At 51.0% G+C, this 17824-nt stretch overlaps 1 protein-coding gene across 1 annotated transcript in view; it reads left to right on the plus strand.

Moving 5' to 3' along the window:
* The window catches only part of LOC113626595 (uncharacterized), an 83728-nt gene that overhangs the window by 28960 nt on the left and 36944 nt on the right, over positions 1-17824 (plus strand). Inside the window, exons 10-20 of the mRNA XM_027118350.1 lie at positions 1449-1604; positions 2195-2379; positions 3303-3485; positions 4601-4692; positions 6250-6413; positions 8495-8654; positions 8887-8966; positions 13291-13477; positions 14546-14701; positions 15108-15241; positions 16441-16599. Of these exons, the coding sequence (XP_026974151.1) occupies positions 1449-1604; positions 2195-2379; positions 3303-3485; positions 4601-4692; positions 6250-6413; positions 8495-8654; positions 8887-8966; positions 13291-13477; positions 14546-14701; positions 15108-15241; positions 16441-16599 (1656 nt within the window). The remainder of the gene's footprint in view (positions 1-1448; positions 1605-2194; positions 2380-3302; positions 3486-4600; positions 4693-6249; positions 6414-8494; positions 8655-8886; positions 8967-13290; positions 13478-14545; positions 14702-15107; positions 15242-16440; positions 16600-17824) is intronic.

Below are 17824 nucleotides of genomic sequence, written 5' to 3' on the forward strand. Positions count from 1 at the left end.
TAAATGCCACGTGGCACCTGGATTGGATCCTGGAATAGAAAGAGGATGGGATGGAAAAGTCCGATAAAGTCCAGAGTTTAGTTAATAACATGCCGGTGTTGATTTCTTAGTTTTCACCATGTTTCCTGGTCATGTAAGATGTTAACAATGGAGGAAACAGGGTGACGGGTCCATAGGAGCTCTCGGTACTATCTTTGCAACTTCAAAAAATATTTTCTTATTGGAGTAGAGTTGATTTACAATGTTGTGTTAGTTTCAGGTGTACAGCAAAGGGACTCAGTGATACCCATACCTATATCCACTCTCTATTAGATTTTTTTTTCCCTTATAGGTCATTCCAGAATAGTGGGGAGAGTTCCCTGTGCTGCACAGTAGGTCCTTATTAGTTATATCTATTTTAGATATAGTAGCGTGTATATGACAGTCCCAATCTCCCAATTTATCCCTGCCTTCCCTTTCCCCCCTGGTAGCTATAAGATTGTTTTCTACATCTGTAACTCATTTTTGTTTTGTAAATAAGTTCATTTGTACCATTTTTTAGATTCCACCTGTAAGCGAATCACATGATATTTGTCTTTCTCTGTCTGACTTACTTCACTCAGTATGACAATCTCTAGGTCCATCCATGTTGCTGCAAATGGCATTATTTTGTTCTTTTTATGGCTGAGTAATATTCCACTGTATATATGTACCACATCTTCTTTAGCCATTCATCTGTCAATGGACATTTAGGTTGCTTTCATGTCTTGGCTATTGTAAACAGTGCTGCAATGAACACTGGGTGGCATGTATCTTTTCGAATTATGGTTTTCTCTGGATATATGCCCAGGAGTGGGATTGCTGGATCATATGGTAGCTCTATTTTTAGTTTTTTAAGGAACCTCCATACTGTTCTCCATAGTGGCTGTATCAATTTACATTTCCACCAACAGTGCAGGAGGGTTCCCTTTTCTCCACATCCTCTCCAGCATTTATTTGTAGATTTTTTTGATGATGACCATTCTGACAGACGTGAGGTGGTACCTCACTATAGTTTTGATTTGCATTTCTCTAATAATTAGTGATGTTGAGCATCTTTTCATGTGCTTTTTGGCCATCTGTATGTCTTCTTTAGGGAAGTAACTTTTCTGTATGTCGAAAATTATTCCAAAATAAAGTTTGCTAAAACTCTCTCTCTGTCTCTGTCTCTCTGTCTCTCTCTCTCTCACACACAAACACACACACACACACACACACACACACACACACACACATACACACTGCACTGGGCATTGAGTAGACTGTGCAGGTCTAAGAAAACACATCTGCAGATTCTGCCTCTGGGCCGTGAGTTTTGCAAGCCCTGCTCTGGACCCCACAAGCCCTTCACTTTTCTCTCCAGGTGCCCCTTCCCCCTCCCAAAGTCCAGGTACCTTGCCCGGCTAACCCAGACCTGTTCCTGGTCACAGGTGGCCCAGAGGCATCGGGAGCGGCGGGCGCTGCAGTGTAAGCTGAGCATGAAGGTTTTTGGGCATGAGCTGAGCTTTGTGGACTGCGGGGCGATGGGGAGTCATGTGACACGCCAGTCCCTGAACCTGGCCGAGCTTGCTGGCAAGCTCCTGAAGGTACCTCAGGCTGGGCTCGGCCCCTCCCTGTCGTCTGGTCCGAAGATGTTTCCTTTGATGCTTTGGGGAAATACTAAAGTACTTTCAGACTTAAGAGCATGGAATTTGGAGCCAGACTGCCCAAGTTCAAAAACTGGCTGCACCACTTACCACCTTGGGCATGTTGCTGAACTTGCCACGGCCTCAGTTTCTTTATCTGTGAAATGGGAATGATAGAATAGTAATAGTATAATAATATCTACTTCATAGAGCTGTTGAATCAAGTGACTTCATGCAGTAAAAATGCAACCACACGTTTAGAGTGTGCCTGGCACATACTAAGTGCTCTGTACCGCAGGCAGGGCCCACACCGCTCCTTACCTGGCTGACCCTGGATGCTTGACCTCTGACCATGTCCCTTGGTAAATTATCTTGGTTCAAACCCCAGCTCTTCCTGTTTCTAGCTACATGGGCTCGGCCGGGTTATTTTATCTGTTTGTGGGCTCTGTTTTCTCATCTGGAAACTGGAGACAATGATAAGGTCCCCTCTGAGGGCTGTGTGAGGGTTAAGTGAGGCCGTCACATGCACTGTTACGGTTCTCTGACTGCAGGGACAGGAGGTGCAGGTGAACCGAAGGCTGAACCTGGCCATGGAGGAGCTCACTTTTCCCACCATGTCTGGACTCCTAGCCCAGCTGACCCTGAACGCCTCAGCTGCCATCAACATCCAGGTCGGAGGGACAGCCAACTTCCAGCAGCGCTCGGATTTCTCTGTGAATGGTTATGTCAAGCCCAGGTAGCTGGCTCCTCAGAGCTGGGGGAGGTGGGTGGGTGGGGGCCTCCGCCTGCAGAGCGCTGGGGCATCAGCATGGGCTGGAGGGGAGCCCCGCTCTGCTGACCACCTGTTATATCAGCTACTGTTGATGGAGTGTTTTTTGTGCCAAGAGACTTTGAGGAGAACCTGGGCGGCTACACCCACTTTACAGGTGAGAAGACTGAGGCTTGGCGAGGTGAGGTTCCATGCCCGAGGTGGCACAGCAGTGCGAGGCAGCTGAGATTCGTCTCGTGCCACAACTCCACTCTTCCCTCTGCCCCCTCTGCCTCCGAGGGGAGGGGAGATGGGAGAGAGGGAAAAGCATTTAAGGCACATGGGCTCTGAGCCCGCTGAACTCACATGGCCACTCACGAGGTGGACACTTTCCTTCTTCCCACTAAGGGTTCAGGAAACAGACTCAGGATGAGTGCCCAGCTGACCCAGGGCCACATGGCACGAAGGATTTTGAGCAGAATTCGACAATGCTCACCTTCCCAGGCCTGCTGGGCGATTGTCCCAGCCACTAAGCCGACCTGTCCTTGGTTTCTGGGTCTGATGTGGGGTATGTGGGTGTCCTGTGACGGCTGCTTTTTGGCATGGAGACCTGGGTTTGGGCTCAGTCAGCTGGGGCTCCAGAACTGGCTGTTCCATGTCCCGACTGTGGGACCCACACAGCTGGTGTCACCCCTCTGAGCCTCGGTTTCCCCATCTGTAAAATGAGACTAGTGATGGTGAGGGTTCGATGGTGATGTGTAGCGTGCTTGGCACACATGGAGTTCATGGTCAGCGGTGTCCATGGTGGAGGGGCTGCTCTGGCTCAGGACCACGGAGAGCAGCCGGGTGGGTTGGTGCTGGCTTTGCCGTTGCCTGGGGCGGCAGGATGCAGTTGTGTGCCTCTTCCTCAGCGCCCTGCTCCAGATCTCGGCACAGATGGGCACAGTGGGCACCCTGGGGCAGGCTGGGCTGAGGTGGGTGACCGGCGTCCGTGGCACCGCCAGCCTGGATGGAGGGATCCGGATAAAGAAGGGCCAGGACCTCAGGGTGCATCTGAACACACCCGAGGAGGCTGTGGAGCTGCTCCGCTTCAGGTGGGTTCCCGCACCTGGAGAGGGAGCCCGTGAGTGCACCTGTGTGCGAGCCAGGCTGGGCACAGGTGTGGGTGCATGTGTCTGTGAGAGTGTGTGCACGATCACCTTGCATGTGCACCTGTGTCTGACCACGTGTATCTGTGAGTGTGTGCGCCTAAGGATGTGCCTGTGAGTCTGTGTATGTGAATGTGTGTCTGTGGGCGTGTTTGTGAGAGTGTGTGCGCATGTCAGTGAGTGGGCTACACGTGGGCGTGCGTGTGTGTGCACATGTGTCAAGGTGGGGTGGGTGTGTCTGTGACAGGGACTGAGGGCAGCCTAGAGGTGGGGATTCCCACACTCCTCAGCAATTTACGGGGGTCCCTCCTGAGGCCTGCTTGTCCCCAGCCCCCTGGAGAGGTGACACTTAGAGAACAGTGATTTCCAAGGAAACGGGAGAAGCCAGGCTGCCCCCACCTCCACCTGCCTCCTTCCCTGTGTCCCACCCTTGCTGGAGGCACTGCTGCCCTCCTGACCCTCTCCCGGCAGCAGCCAGTAGGGTCCTTTGAAATGTCAGTTAAGTCCTATCGTGCTCCCCCCTCCCCTGTTTAAAATCCCGTGCTTGCTTCTAGGATAACCCAGCTCCACATGATTCTCCTGCCCGATGGAGGCCCTGCCCACCCCCCTCACCTGTCTCCTGTCACTCCTTCCTGCCCCTCGCTACCCCCTTCCATTCTGACCCCCTCTCACCACCATTTTATCTGTGCTACCAAAGAGCCCCCTTTTCTCGCACCCCAGGGCCTTTGCACCTGCTGTTCCCTTTGTTTGGAGTGCTGGCTCCTTCTCATCCTTTGATTCTCTGACCGAATGTTACCCCTACAGAGAGTCCTTTCCAAACCCTGAGCTGAAGAACGTCCTGCTCTGTCTCCAGGACAGACCCTATGCCCATGCCGTGCCCCATCTTAGGTTTTTCATAGTGCTTGTCACCCTCTGTGTTCATGGAGTGTCTCCCCCACCAGTGTGCAGACTCCCCAAAGGCCTGTCCTGTTGATAGTGGGATTTGCCCTAGTGCCTTGCCCTGGTGGCTTTATGGTTGAGTGAAAACAGCTTGCCTGGCACTTTCCTCCTTTCCTACCCAGCTCTCAGCTGTTTCTCATCACTGGGAATGGCATGAGGAGCCTCAGTCACGCTCACATCCCTTCTGAGGCCCAATCCTGTACCGACAAGGAAGGTAGGTGCCAGCACGGCCTCTGTGTCATTGTCCCGAGATGGTTGTCCTGGGGGCTGAGGGGTAAGATGCCAGGTCCAAATTCCAGAGTTACTCTTCTGCCCTAAAAGTACTTATGCCCCTTAACTCAATGATGCTGCTTCTAGAACTCTACCTTATGAAAATAAACCAAAATCATTTTAAAATGCCCTGTGCCCAGAGATGTTCGTTGCATCATTATTTACAGAGCAAAAAATAGGCAGCAACTCAAATATCCAACAGTAGGCAAATGGCTTATTATAAGGGCCTTTGAGCTAAGAATAGACTTTTACATTTCCAAATGCAGAAAAATAATCAAAAGGACTATTTCATAACATGAGAAATTTGTGAAATTCATATTTCAGTGTCCATAAATGAAGTTTTATTGGTGCAGAGCCATGCCCGTTGCCTGTGGCTTTTCTTCAGCAACAGCAGAGTTGAGTAACAGACTGTGTGACCAGCAGAACCTCAAATATTTACTATCTGGCCATTTACAGAAAACGTTTGCCAATTCCTGGTTTAGTAAAGTACTGAGATATCCCATAACTTTTTTTTTTTTTTTTTTTTTGTGTGTGTTTTTTTTGCGGTACGCGGGCCTCTCACTGCTGTGGCCTCTCCCGTTGCGGAGCACAGGCTCCGGACGCGCAGGCTCAGCGGCCATGGCTCACGGGCCCAGCCGCTCCGCGGCATGTGAGATCCTCCCGGACCGGGGCACGAACCCGTGTCCCCTGCATCGGCAGGCGGACTCTCAACCACTGCGCCACCAGGGAAGCCCTCCCATAACTTTTAAGCTCTGTAATGAAGGACATATTTTAATAGCACGAGAAAATTTTTTTGATAATAACATCAGGCGAAAGGCAACAAAATTGAAAACAGAGGGGAAGGAGGTATACCAAACAGTCACAGATCTTGCAGTCATGTTGGGGGTGAGGTGGGGGAGGGGCCTACTTAAATGATTTCTTTAGGCTAAATTCTGTCCTAAATGCTTGCTGAGCTGTTAATCCTCACAGCTACACCATGGGGCTGGAACTGTTATCACTCCCAAGCTGACAGATGAGAAACACCAAAGCACAGAGATGTTAAGTAACTTGTCCAAGGTCACACAGCTGGGAAGTGGCAGAACTGGAATGTGGATCCAGGCATTCTTGCTCCAGAGCCTGTGTCCTACACAGTACTGCCCGACACTCTGGTAGTCTACACCAGGGGTCCTCAACTGGGGACAATTTTTGGCCCCTCGGGACATTTGGCGACGTCTGGATACATTTTGAGGTGTCATCCTGGTGCAGGAGGTGCTACCAGTATCTAGTGGGTTGAGTCCAGGACAGCTTCCCACAACAAGAAATTATCCAGACCAGTGTGTCGATAGCGCCAAGGCTGAGAAACCCTGGTCTACACAGTACCGCCTCATACAGTTAATGTCTCCACGATACTGTTTCTCAAAAGAATGTAGAGATGCTCCTTCTTTGCTGATGGGCGCATCCATGGCCTGCCTCGAGCCCTCTGTCTCTCTACTGACCATGCTGCCTGCTCCCTTTCTCACAGCGTCCCGCACTTGGGGCTGGCAGCTGTGCACTGAAGTGAGCTGGCCTCCAGCCGGGCAGCCCTACCTGCTCTCGGTGCCTGTGTTTGCGGCTGTGATGCTGAAGAAGCAGGACCGGGGGCTCCAACGCTATCTGCTGGAAGCTGCCTATACCCTCCACCCCCCGGTAGGCCCTACGGAATGGCTCCTCCTTTCCCAGCCAGGTTCTGGGTCTCCCTAGGTCTTCTACTCAGGCCTCAGCCTTGGGGATCACTCATAAAGACATGGGCCTCCTCTCTGGAGCAGGACCAGCTGGGCTGGTCCTGCTGTAGTCTCCCTCCTGCCTCAGGACCCTTGCACATGCTGATCCTCTGTCCCTGGCTTGATGACTTGTAACTCTGAATCAATCTTCAGAGCTCACTTTAGGGGGGTCACCTCCTCAGTGAAACCTGCCCTGATTACCCCGAAGTGGTCATATTCCCTTGTTATGTGCTCTAGTACGATCATGTTCCTTCCCTTTAGATCACATTTGTGTTCATTACTGAAACCAGTTGGTTAAGATCTGTCTTCCCCACTAGTCACTCAGTTCCTGGGAACAGTGCCTGTTTTTCTCACCCCTGAGTCCCCAGCACCTGGCACAGAATGGGCACTCAGCAGCCCCCTATCTGATTTCCCAGTTCCCGCTCTTGTCTCCTCACCATATGTTCTCCACCAGCAGCCAGACAGACCTTCCAAAATCCCAAAATGACCGTGTCCCTCCCCTGCTCAGAAGTCTCCAGTGGCTCCTATTCCTCTCAGAATAGGACCCACTCACCCTGACCCATAGGCTTTCAGTGATCCTGCCATGCCGGCCTCTCCTCCCCATCTCCGCAAATGTTTACCAGGCTCACCGCTCTTCAGACACACCGACCTCCTTTTTATTAAATGCCAAGTGCATTGCTGCCCCAGGGCCTTTGCACTGTCTGTTTCCTCTGCCTGGAACAGTCTTTCCCAGACATCCACTCAACTCCTTCCCTTGCTTCCTTCAAGTCTCATCAAATGCCCCCTCCTCAGAGGCAGCTTCCCTCCCTGACCACCCAGTCCAGAACAATGACCCTGTCAGGGCCCCTGACCCTCTGAGTTTGTCAGCAGAGCGCTCAGCAGCTGGTGGTGGTGAGCTGCTGTCTTACCTACTTCTGTGTCTGGAGGTCCTGTGCCTCCCCCTCTAGAATGTAGGTGCCAAGAGGGCGGGACTTTGTGTCTAACACTCAGTTGCATTCCCTGTGCCTGCAACTGTGCCTCACACACAGTAGTCAACATTTATTGGTACTAAATGAATGACGATGATGCAGGGTTGGTTTTTTTTTAAATTAATTTTTATTTATTTTTGGCTACGTTGGGTCTTCTTTGCAGTACGTGGGCTGCTCATTGTGGCTTCTCTTGTTGCGGAGCACGAGCCCTAGGCACGTGGGCTTTGGTAGTTGTGGCACGCGGGCTCAGTAGTCGTGGCTCATGGGCTCTAGCGTGCAGGCTCAGTAGTTGTGGCGCATGGGCTTAGTTGCTCTGCGGCATGTGGGATCTTCCCAGACCAGGCCTCGAACCCGTGTCCCCTGCATTGGCAGGCGGATTCTTAACCACTGTACCACCAGGAACGTCCCTGATGCAGGTTTTTAAAGGGGGCCTGTGTCTTAGGCTGTGTTTTCCCAGAAGCAGACTGGAGCCAAGGATTTGGGTAAAAGTGTGGATGAAGAAAAGACTCCAGGAGGACCCAGGAAGAGGGTGGAGAAAATAGGGTAGGGAAGGGGAAGAAGCTGAGCAGGAGTGATGGCAGGTGCGGTGGCAGCCTCAGCGTGATCCCTGGGCAGCCCTGGAGCAGGAGTTAATCTCAGAGTTTGGTCCCCTTGAGGCCAAGGAGCAGGGTTGTTTTTCCCTCCTGTGCTGGAGGGCAATGCTCTGGAGGTCCCAGGTGCCAGGGGTTAAGAGCAAAGTGCACGGAAGCTGGGAGATGAGCATGCTGAGCTGGTCAAGGGGTCCGAGGGGATCTGGGCAGGGTGCCGATGGTGTGCGATAAGCCTCCTTCCCTGGCTGTTTGCTGAACAATCTGAGATCCTGTCCCTGTGGTCCTGAGTTGTCCTGTAGGACTCTCCTCCAGGATACGGATCCCCAAATTCCTGGTTTGGGGCTTCTTATCTGTTCTTAACAGGACAAGGATAAGCATAAGAACTCAAGTTTTTGAAGGTGGGGGGCCTGGATGGGTTCTTGATCTTGAGGACTCTGCTGTGTTTCCAGAAGGACTGCTGGCTCCCTCAAGAAGCCTCAGCCCACGTCTTCATGGGCATGCCCGGGTCGGAAGTGCCCAGGGACGTCGGGGTGGATGTCAGCTACAGCTGGCCCCAGAGGAAGTTCCGGCTCAAGCTTCTCCATCCCAAGAAGAAAATTGAGTTGGACGGTAATGACAGTGTTCCTACCCATCACTGTGCCCTCGGCCATGTGCCAGATGCAGCCCGCTCACTGTGGATTCCTCAGCCACCCTCTGAGGTCGGCACTAAATATAGCCTCGTTTTATGGGCTAGGAGCCACAGGCTCGGAGATTAGGAAACAAGCAGGACATCCCCTGGTGAACACAGGGGCGGATCCAGGATGTTGAACCCTGGTCTCTAAACTCTCGCTTTGTCTCCCAGGAAAGATGGACACTCTGCAAAGTGGCTGCATGGGTCACCTGGAACTGATACTGGACGACAGGGACGTCTACTACGTCAAGGTTTGTTCCCCGTCCTCAGCCCACCGGCGTTGGCTCCTGCCACCTCCCTGGGCATTTCAAGCCCCAGTCCCTGCTTACTCATCACCACCTCCTTTGGTGTTTTAGCTGTTCTTCTCCTTCCACCTACCAATAACGTTTGTGACTTCTTGTTACCCAGAAGAGTAGGAAGAAGAAAAAAATGAGCTCAAATCTCACCACTATTGATGTCATAAATTGATAATATTAGTAACACAGGAGCATGCTTTAAAAAATTCAGAGTAGAGAAAGGTATAAAAAGGTAAGTGAAAGAGTGCCAATCCCCAGATTTCCAGAAGAAATGTCAATGCACACACCAAGAAATCTGTATGAGTTCCCCAGGGCTGCCTTAACAAAGTGCCCCAAATTTGGGGGTACTTAAACAATGGAAAATTTTCCCTCACAGTTCTGGAGGCTGGAAGTTCAAAATCAAGGTGTTGGCAGGGTTGGTTCCTTCTAAGGGCTGTGAGGGAGAATCTAGTCCATGCTTCTCTCTTAGTTTTTAGTAGCCTCAGGCATTTCTTGGCTTGTAGATAGCTGTCTTCTCCCTGTATCTCCACATTGTCTGCCTTCTGTAGGTATCTGTGTCCAAATTTCTCTTTTTGTAAGTTTACCAGTCATGCTGGATTAGGGTCCATCCTAATGACCTCACTGGATCATCTGCAAAGTCCCTTTTTCCAAGTAAGGTCACATTCACAGGTCCTGGGGGTTAGGACCTCAACTTCTTTTGAGGGGGAGCACAGTTCAACCGATAATACAGTTCAACCCATAATACTATAGATTTATAAAACTTTCAGTATTGAGTTTAGTTTTTGTTTTATTCTTTGCATGCTGCTTTTTTTTTTTTCAGTCAAAAATATATCTTTTTGTACCAGCACATACTGGTACAATTTAATTTAGTTAAAAAAATAGGTAATTCATTTAAATGATTCCAAGTTCAAAAGGTACAGAAGGGCACAGAACTGAGTGTCTAGTACGATGGCCCCTATACACATGACTATTTAAGTGAGTCAGAGTAACAGAAAGTTAAAGATATGGTTTCTCAGCTGCACTGGCCACTTTTTAGAACTTTCCCATCATTGTAGAAAGTTCTATGGGTCAGCACAGGTATAGAGTTAAAAACTTTCCCTTACACCCCTCCTCAAAGCCAATCATTGTTCATTTTCTGGGACTCCTCTTAGGAATCATCTATGCCCACAATCCCCAAATAGATATCAATATATTTCCCCCCCATCTTTTATTTTAAAAACAAGAATGTCTACCATGTATTTTGAATGGCCGCATAATAGTCAATGGGATGGAATTTATTTCGCTGGTTCCGTAGTGGAGGGCTCTGGAGTTTTTCCCGGGTTCTTGGTCTTATAAATCACCCTTCCATCTTCAGGGTAAATTCTTAGCAGTGGAATTCCTGGAGCAAAGGTGTGTGCGTTTTTCTCTTCGTTATAGGTACTTTTTAAGGTTCTCAACCAGGAGGACCTGGATGGGACTCAGTGGGTCCATTGAAGCCCCTGCAATTGTGCAGAAGTTTTGTGTCTGTCCCCCTTCTGGGGAGAGGGTTTAGACCTTGCATCTGATGCTCAAGCAGGTCAGTGACTCCAAAAAGGACAAAAACAGCAGGTGTAGACTCGCTCCTTCCAAGCAGGACCTCTGGGCCCCTTTGGCCGTGAGTCTGATGATTCTGCCTCGGTCTCCAGTGATTTCTCAGAGAGGTCTGGGTTGAAAATCTGGAGCCAGGGCTGGAATTTTTGCTACATAAACACACTCTCAGCTCCTAGATCTGCTTCCTGTCCGGGTGGGAAGACCAAGTATCAGGGGAGAGCATCTTCCCCCTAAAGCCCCAGCTGCTTGACGGCTGAGACTACAAATCATGTTCAGAGCTCCCGGGAGCCCTCGGAGCAATCCCTGTTCACTAAGCGCACAAGTGCTGATTGCCTGCACCTCCCTGCAGACCTGCCTGCCGCTCTCCAGAGGGCTGTCTGCAGCCTGGAAACATTGGCCTTTAGAGAAACTCCAGTTCTAGCTGCCTCAGAGCCATCATGATTAACGGTAACAGCTGGGGCTCTGGAACTTTCCAAAGCTTGTTCTCGGGGTGGGGGGCCACGGGTGACTTTGACCCCGGGTCCCTCTTTTAGTCCTCTTGGTAAGCCCATAGGAGATGAGGAAACTAAGGCAGATGAGCTCAGGAATACAAAGCAGCAAAGCTGGGTTCGACTCAGCTGAGTGTTTATGGGGTTTAAGGATGGCGTGGAGGAAAGTGTTAGATTTCAGTGCCCCCTCCGCTGGGTGCAATGATAGAGCATCCCCAAGTCCCAGGTTACCTGGAGAGCCCCAGTTTACCGTTGACCCAGCTCAATATGATTAGTGGTCTCTTTAACCGTTAAGTGTCCTGGTTTGGATGAGAAATTCTACAGTCATCCTGTTCATGGGCTGCACTTTGAGAACAATTACAGCTACTGCCGAGAAGCTTCTGTTACAAACCAGAGAAAATCATCTCCAAGACACACCATTAAGTGAGAGAAGCAGAGGAGAGTGGAGAGCCTGCATCTGTTTTTGTGCAGAGTAAGAGGGAACGTGCACGTGTGTGATGGAGTGCACACATACACACACGTGCGTGCACAGACGCTCCCACAGACTCATACATATAGGCCCATGCTGTCTCTGGAAGATGCCCAAGAAGTGGACACAGTGGTTGCCTTGAGGGAGACTGGGAGACCAAGAAGGGGAACGAAACCTATATTTTTCATTGTCTTTATTAATTTATTCAATGACTGTTTATCAAGCACCTACAATGTGCCAGGAAGACAGCACACAAAAGAGATACACACACAAAATTCTCTCCTTTTGGAGCTTACATTCTCATAGGAGAGATAATCAGTAAAATAAATAAGCAAATTGTCGTGATAGGTGAGTGTAAGCACTATAGGAAAAGGGAATCAGTGAGCTGGATCCAGGGGTCTGAAGTTATGTGAGAAGAAGGGTCTGAGGGTTGGCTTCAGTTTTATTTTTTTTAATTTTTATTATTTAAAAAAAATTTATTTGGCTGCTCCGGGTCTTAGTTGCAGCACGCGGGATCTTCGCTGCAGCATGTGGGATCTTTCTTTAGTAGTGGCACGCGGGATCTTTAGTTGCGGCATGTGGGATCTAGTTCCCTGACCAGAGATCGAACCCGGGTTCCCTGCATTGGGAGTGTGGAGTCTTAGCCACTGGACCACCAGGGAAGTCCCACGGCTTCAGTTTAAAATAGGCTGACAGGTTAAGCCTGATTGAGAAGATAGTTTTTAGCTAAGACATAAAGCGTGTGGAGAAGAGAGCCATGTGGTTCTCTGGGGGAAGGGTATTGCAAGTAAAGAGCACAACATGTACAAAGGTTCTGGGGCAGGAAAGTGTACAGAAGCACAGCCTGAGCCCCCATGTGCTTGGAGTGGAATAGGAGAAGGGACAGAAAGGTGGGAGGACAGATCATGTAAGGCTTTGCCAAAGAGTAATCAGAAGAGAGTGATTTGTGACCATTGTCAAGGAACAAAGGCAAAAACAGGATTTACAAGAGAGTATAAAGTAGTGGACAGTCTGGAAATAGTGAGGTCGTTTTTACATCTTTTGGGTAAACAGATCAGCTGGCAGCAGCAGAGAGGTCCTTGGGATTGGTCTACAGTTGGGGTGGCCGTCAGAGATGACAGCTGCCATTGCTATGGGCTGTAGTTGCTCTGGAAAACCTCAATGATGGAGACACAGAGCATGTTTGGGGCCATCTGTGTGTCCTGCCTCCCGGTGTCTGTGGGCAGTTTTGCCTGCGTCTGGCCAGGGCTGCACTGCTGACTTCCAGAGAAAGTCTTGGCCTTGTTGGTCTTTGCAAGGACTTTGGCTTTTACCCTGAGGAAGAGAGGTGTGCCATGATCCTATGGAAGGGCTTGCCCTGGTCACCAGGGTGGGAGCCAGGAGAGCCGGGAGAAGAATGTCACAGGAACACAGTGGCGATGAGCGGGCTCAAGCCGGGGCAGTGGTGGAGGTGGCTGAAGTGGTCGGGTCCCTGAATATTCTGCAGGGAGAGCTGGCCAGAGTCCCTGATAGATTGGACGGGGTGTTGAGGTTGGGGGGATAGGGAGGAAGGGTCCTTCAAACTTACGTCTGAATTTGTAACAGAGATGACCTATTTTGAACAATATTGAGCTTAAGAAATTGCAGCAGGATCAGCCTAGAAGCCCATTAGCCAGGCTGTGTCTCCTGCCCTCTGTCCGGTCCTGGTTCTTGCAGTCCGGGTGGAGCCTGCTGGCAGAGCCTGTCCCCTCAAGGGATGATGGGGCCTTTCCAGGGCCGGAGCAACCTGTGGCCAGCAGCAGGTGGTGAGGCTCAGCGGATCGAGGCCCAGCTGGAGGTGAAACTGGTGACATCGGGCAGCCCTGTGGTCCTCGCCGGGAACCTCAGCCGGCAGGCAGGCAGCAGGCTGGCCTTCTCCATGTCACTGAGCAACCTGCTGAGTGACCAGGCCCACGTGTCAGGTAGGAGGAGGGACCCCTTTCTGCCACTTTTCTTCAATGGCCAGGCTTGGGGAGGGGAGGGCGGAGTGCCCCACTTGGAGTCCCCATCACCCGATCCCCCAGTATTCACATTCCATCCAAGGAAAATCCAGGCTCTGTATCTGCTCGCAGCTTCTGCCTGAGTCCCCCAGATGCCCCTCCAACGCGCTCGACTGCTCTGCAGGAACCGTCCACCAGCACCTTTTGGCGTGTTTGGATTCTGACCCATATTACATGTTACACAATGTGTAAAAAACACATTTCGCATTTTGACCCGAATTGCATGGGGCGCTGTTTGTATCTTGAACACACAGCCTGGCCTGGGTACTGACCAATCTGACCAGATGCCCACCCTGGTGCCAGAGCTGGCTTGGAGCCCTCCTGGCGATGCTGCTTGTGGGGTGTTCTCGGAGATTCCAGGGGAGTGATGTGAGTGGCTAGGGCTGTTGACTAGCTGGCATTTTTTTTTTTTGGGGCGGTACGCGGGCCTCTCACTGTTGTGGCCTCTCCCGTTGCGGAGCACAGGCTCCGGACGCGCAGGCTCAGCGGCCATGGCTCACGGGCCCAGCCGCTCCGCGGCATGTGGGATCTTCCCAGACCGGGGCATGAACCCGTGTCCCATGCATTGGCAGGCGGACTCTCAACCACTGCGCCACCAGGGAAGCCTATGCATTTTTGATATTTTAACCTTCATGGCTATGCCTGTGTGATCTGGCTGAATATCAGTGTAGCAGAAACAAGTTTCAGAAGGTGAAATTTACCTGATCCTGATACACTGTCATTTATGTTCTGGTCCATTCTATTTTGTTCTACTTTATTTAAAACTTTTGGTCTGGACCCACAAAAGTGACTTTTGGGGTTGCCACCTGGACAGTGCAAAACACCGTCAGTGGCCCTGATGGCAGCATTCCTTGGCGGAGACTCAGGCACTGGTTCTATCGCGATACCCACCTGGGCGGTTCCCACTTCCTTTCCTCACCCGGTGCTGGGGGTAGGGTGTCAGTCTCTGGGGCGCAGGCCATGACCACAACATGCCTGCTCTCCCCGCAGCACTGCTGGAGAAGAAGGCGGAGGAAGGGCAGCAGGTGGTGGCCCTGGGTGGCGAGCTCTTCGTGCCAGGGCTTGTGGGGCTGCGCACCCAAGGCCTGCTGCAGCAGCGGGCCCGCCTCTGGACCAGCTCCCTGGGGATCAAGTACGGCCTCCTGGGTACGGCACCGCATGCTGGCTGCGGGCGATCTCCTGGGGCTGTGGCTCCGAGGGCTAAGGTGCCACTGTCACCTCGGGTGTTTTGGCCTCACCGTGAGGCTCCTTAGCTAGTGAGTCATTCCACTGGCTTTGTGTGGAGCTGAGCACCTGCCTGTTAAAAAAAACCAAAACAAACAAAAAACACTACGTGTGTGTGTGTGTGTGTGTGTGTGTGTGTGTGTTGGGGGGGGACATAAATCTGTCTCTTAAAACTTCCCCATCGGCAGGTTCCAATGAGTGACATTAGGTGAGGCAGATCCAGGGGGCTGGCTGAAGCTGGGCTGTACTGGACGCTCCTCTGCTTGGAATGAGGATGGAGGGCTACCTGGCAGAGGAAGGGCAGGGGTTTTTGGGTTGCCCTGCACAGGTCAGGCGAAGCAGCTGGCACAGGAGTGCAGCACCAGGCAGAAGCTGCGGGTGGAGAGTGGCTCAGAGGCCACCTACAAGCTGGAGCTGGACCACGAGCTCCACTGCACGCAGATCCCAGCATTCAGCCACAAGGTGGGTGCCGAGGCTGGGCGGGGGGTCTGGAGAGAGCCCCCGGGGTTAGGGAAGTGGTGGGTGAGCACCCTGAACCCATCCTCAGAGAGATGTATTTACTCAAGGTTGTGAATGGGAACGGATTAGGAATTGGAACTTTAGTCTCATCTTTCCCCTGTTCAGTTGGTGTTTATTAAATACCTACTCTATGCCCAGCACTGGGGGAGAGCTGTGCTTAAGACAGCACCTAGTCTCTGCCATTCCATTGCTGGGGGAGGGTGTGTGGTAGAGAGCAAGAGACATGGACCAAATCAAGGGAAACGTAAGTGCCATGGGTGGTAAACAGGGCAGAGGCCGAGAGAGCGTAGCACAGGGGAGTCTAATTTGGACAGGGCAGCAGGGAAGGCTTCTTTGGGGGAAATGAATTTTAAGCTGAAAATTAAAATACGAGATAGTTCTGTTCCCAAGGAAGTGTGCCACAGGCAGAGGGAACAGCAAGTGCAAAGGTCCTGGGGCTGGAGGGTGATTGGGGCGGTTAAAGAACTGGTAGTTCATCAGAGTGGCTGGTGGGGTGAGCAAAAGGGAGAAGTGACTGTTCCTTTGTTAATTGTTACAAGTTTGCTTCTCCCCCTGAACTGTTGCCCCCACAAGGGAGGGGGCTTCTGGCTTCTTCATTCCTGGCTATCTAGTGCCCAGCGAAGTATCTACTTGGTACTTGGGGGAAAACGTGTTCAGTGAGTGAATAAATGGATGAGCCTGTGTTGCCTCGACCTGTGGTTCAGAGGTAGGAGGAGACAGTGGCTGCCAGGAGCCCACAGGTGGGAAGGCCTGATCCACAGAGGATCTGTCCAGGGAGCCGGAGGCTGCTGTGGGAGAGTGAGGGGAGGGGGAGATTTGGGGTTCATATGAAGCAGATCAGGAGTCATCTTCCCATGGCAGCTGGCTCTTTCTACTCCCTATCAGGGCATGGACCAGCGTGGGGCAGGTTAGCTTTTCACCTCGGGAATTTAAGAATTTAAGGGGACACCAGAAACTGTGAAGGTGAATCGTATTCTAACGCAATATTTTACAAGATCAAAGCCAGTGCAAAAAAATCTGTGCTTCCTACAGAGCTGTCACCCCAGATAAGCAAGCCTGCATCTCAGGGCGGGTGGCTGTGAGGAGGCTCAGGTCTGCGTACACAAGGCTTCCTTGGGGGTCTCCCTGGTGGGGTGTCCCAGGTCCAGCTGAGGCATGAGGAGGGCTCAGGCCACCTCCACTGGGAGCTGGAGGCGAGCTATGGGAGGCACTGGGATGACAGCCGCAACAAGAGGCACCTCCGCATCAACCAGACCTTCCAGAACGACTCGGGCCCAGCCCTGAGCAATTACTTCATGGAGGTGAGTCCAGCCTCCGCAGAGCCGCGTCGCTGGGGCTCAGCTTGCACATGGCAGCTGGGCAGCCCCGCTGCCTGTCCCTGCAGGTCTTGGTTGCAAGGACGCAGGAGCTAAAACTCAGGCTCAGAGACCTTACCTGTGGCATCTCCAGCCCCCTCGCCCCTGGGGCAGTTAAACATTTGCTGGTGTGCCCAGGGGCAGTTTGCAAGAGGGGCTTGGGAAATACAGATTTCCAGCGTAAAAATGCATTTTGGAAACGGTTCACTTGCAGGTTTTCCTGGAGGGTGAGCTCTTTTTGGTAAATCAGGAGTAACTGAGTGCTTAGCCCCTGAACGGGTATGTGCTCTTATAAGGCACACGTTACCTTTCTGAGTTTCCCAATTGTTTTTTAAAATGTTTAATTGTGGTAAAATATACGTATCATGACGTTGACCATTTTCACCATTTTTAGGCATATAGATGAGCAGCATTAAGCACCCTCATATGGCGCGGCCATCACCACCGTCTATCTCAAGAACTTTTTCATCTCGTAGAACTGAAACTCTGTACCCATTAAACAGTAACTCTCCATCCTTCCCTCCCCCAGGCCCTGCAACCACCAATCTACTTTCTGTCTCTCTGAATTTCACTACCCTAGGTAAACTCATATAAGTGGAATGGTATAGGATCTGCCTTTTTGTGACTGGCCTATTTCACTTAGCATAATGTCCTCAAGGTTTATCCACATTGTAACATGAGTCAGAATTTCCTTCCTAGTCTGGGTAATACTCCATTGTATGGATGGACCCCGTTTTTTTGATCCATTCATTCATCAGTGGACACTTGGCTTCCACATGTGGCTTGTGTGAATAGTGCTGCTATGAACATGGGTGTACTAATATCTGTATGAGTCCCTGATTTCCATTCTTTGGGGTGTATATCCTGAAGTGGAATTGCTGGATCATACAATAATCCGACTTTTAATTTTTTGAGAGACTTCCATACTCTTTTCCATAGGAGCTGTACCATTTCACCATCTTGACATCAGCACACAAGGGTTCCAGTTTCTCTACATCCTCACCAACAATTCTTAATTTCTGGGTTTTTTTTTATAGTAGCCATCTTAATGCGTATGGGGATCTTGTGGTTTTGGTTTGTGTTTCCTTAGTGATTGATGGCGTTGAGCATCTTTTCATGGGCTTATTGGCTGTTTAATTATCATCTTTAGAGAAATGTCTATTCACATCCT

This window comes from Aethalodelphis obliquidens, unplaced genomic scaffold (assembly GCF_003676395.1).
Source record: "Aethalodelphis obliquidens isolate GAN/ISIS:26980383/991018 unplaced genomic scaffold, ASM367639v1 scaffold18, whole genome shotgun sequence".
Taxonomy (NCBI): domain Eukaryota; kingdom Metazoa; phylum Chordata; class Mammalia; order Artiodactyla; family Delphinidae; genus Aethalodelphis; species Aethalodelphis obliquidens.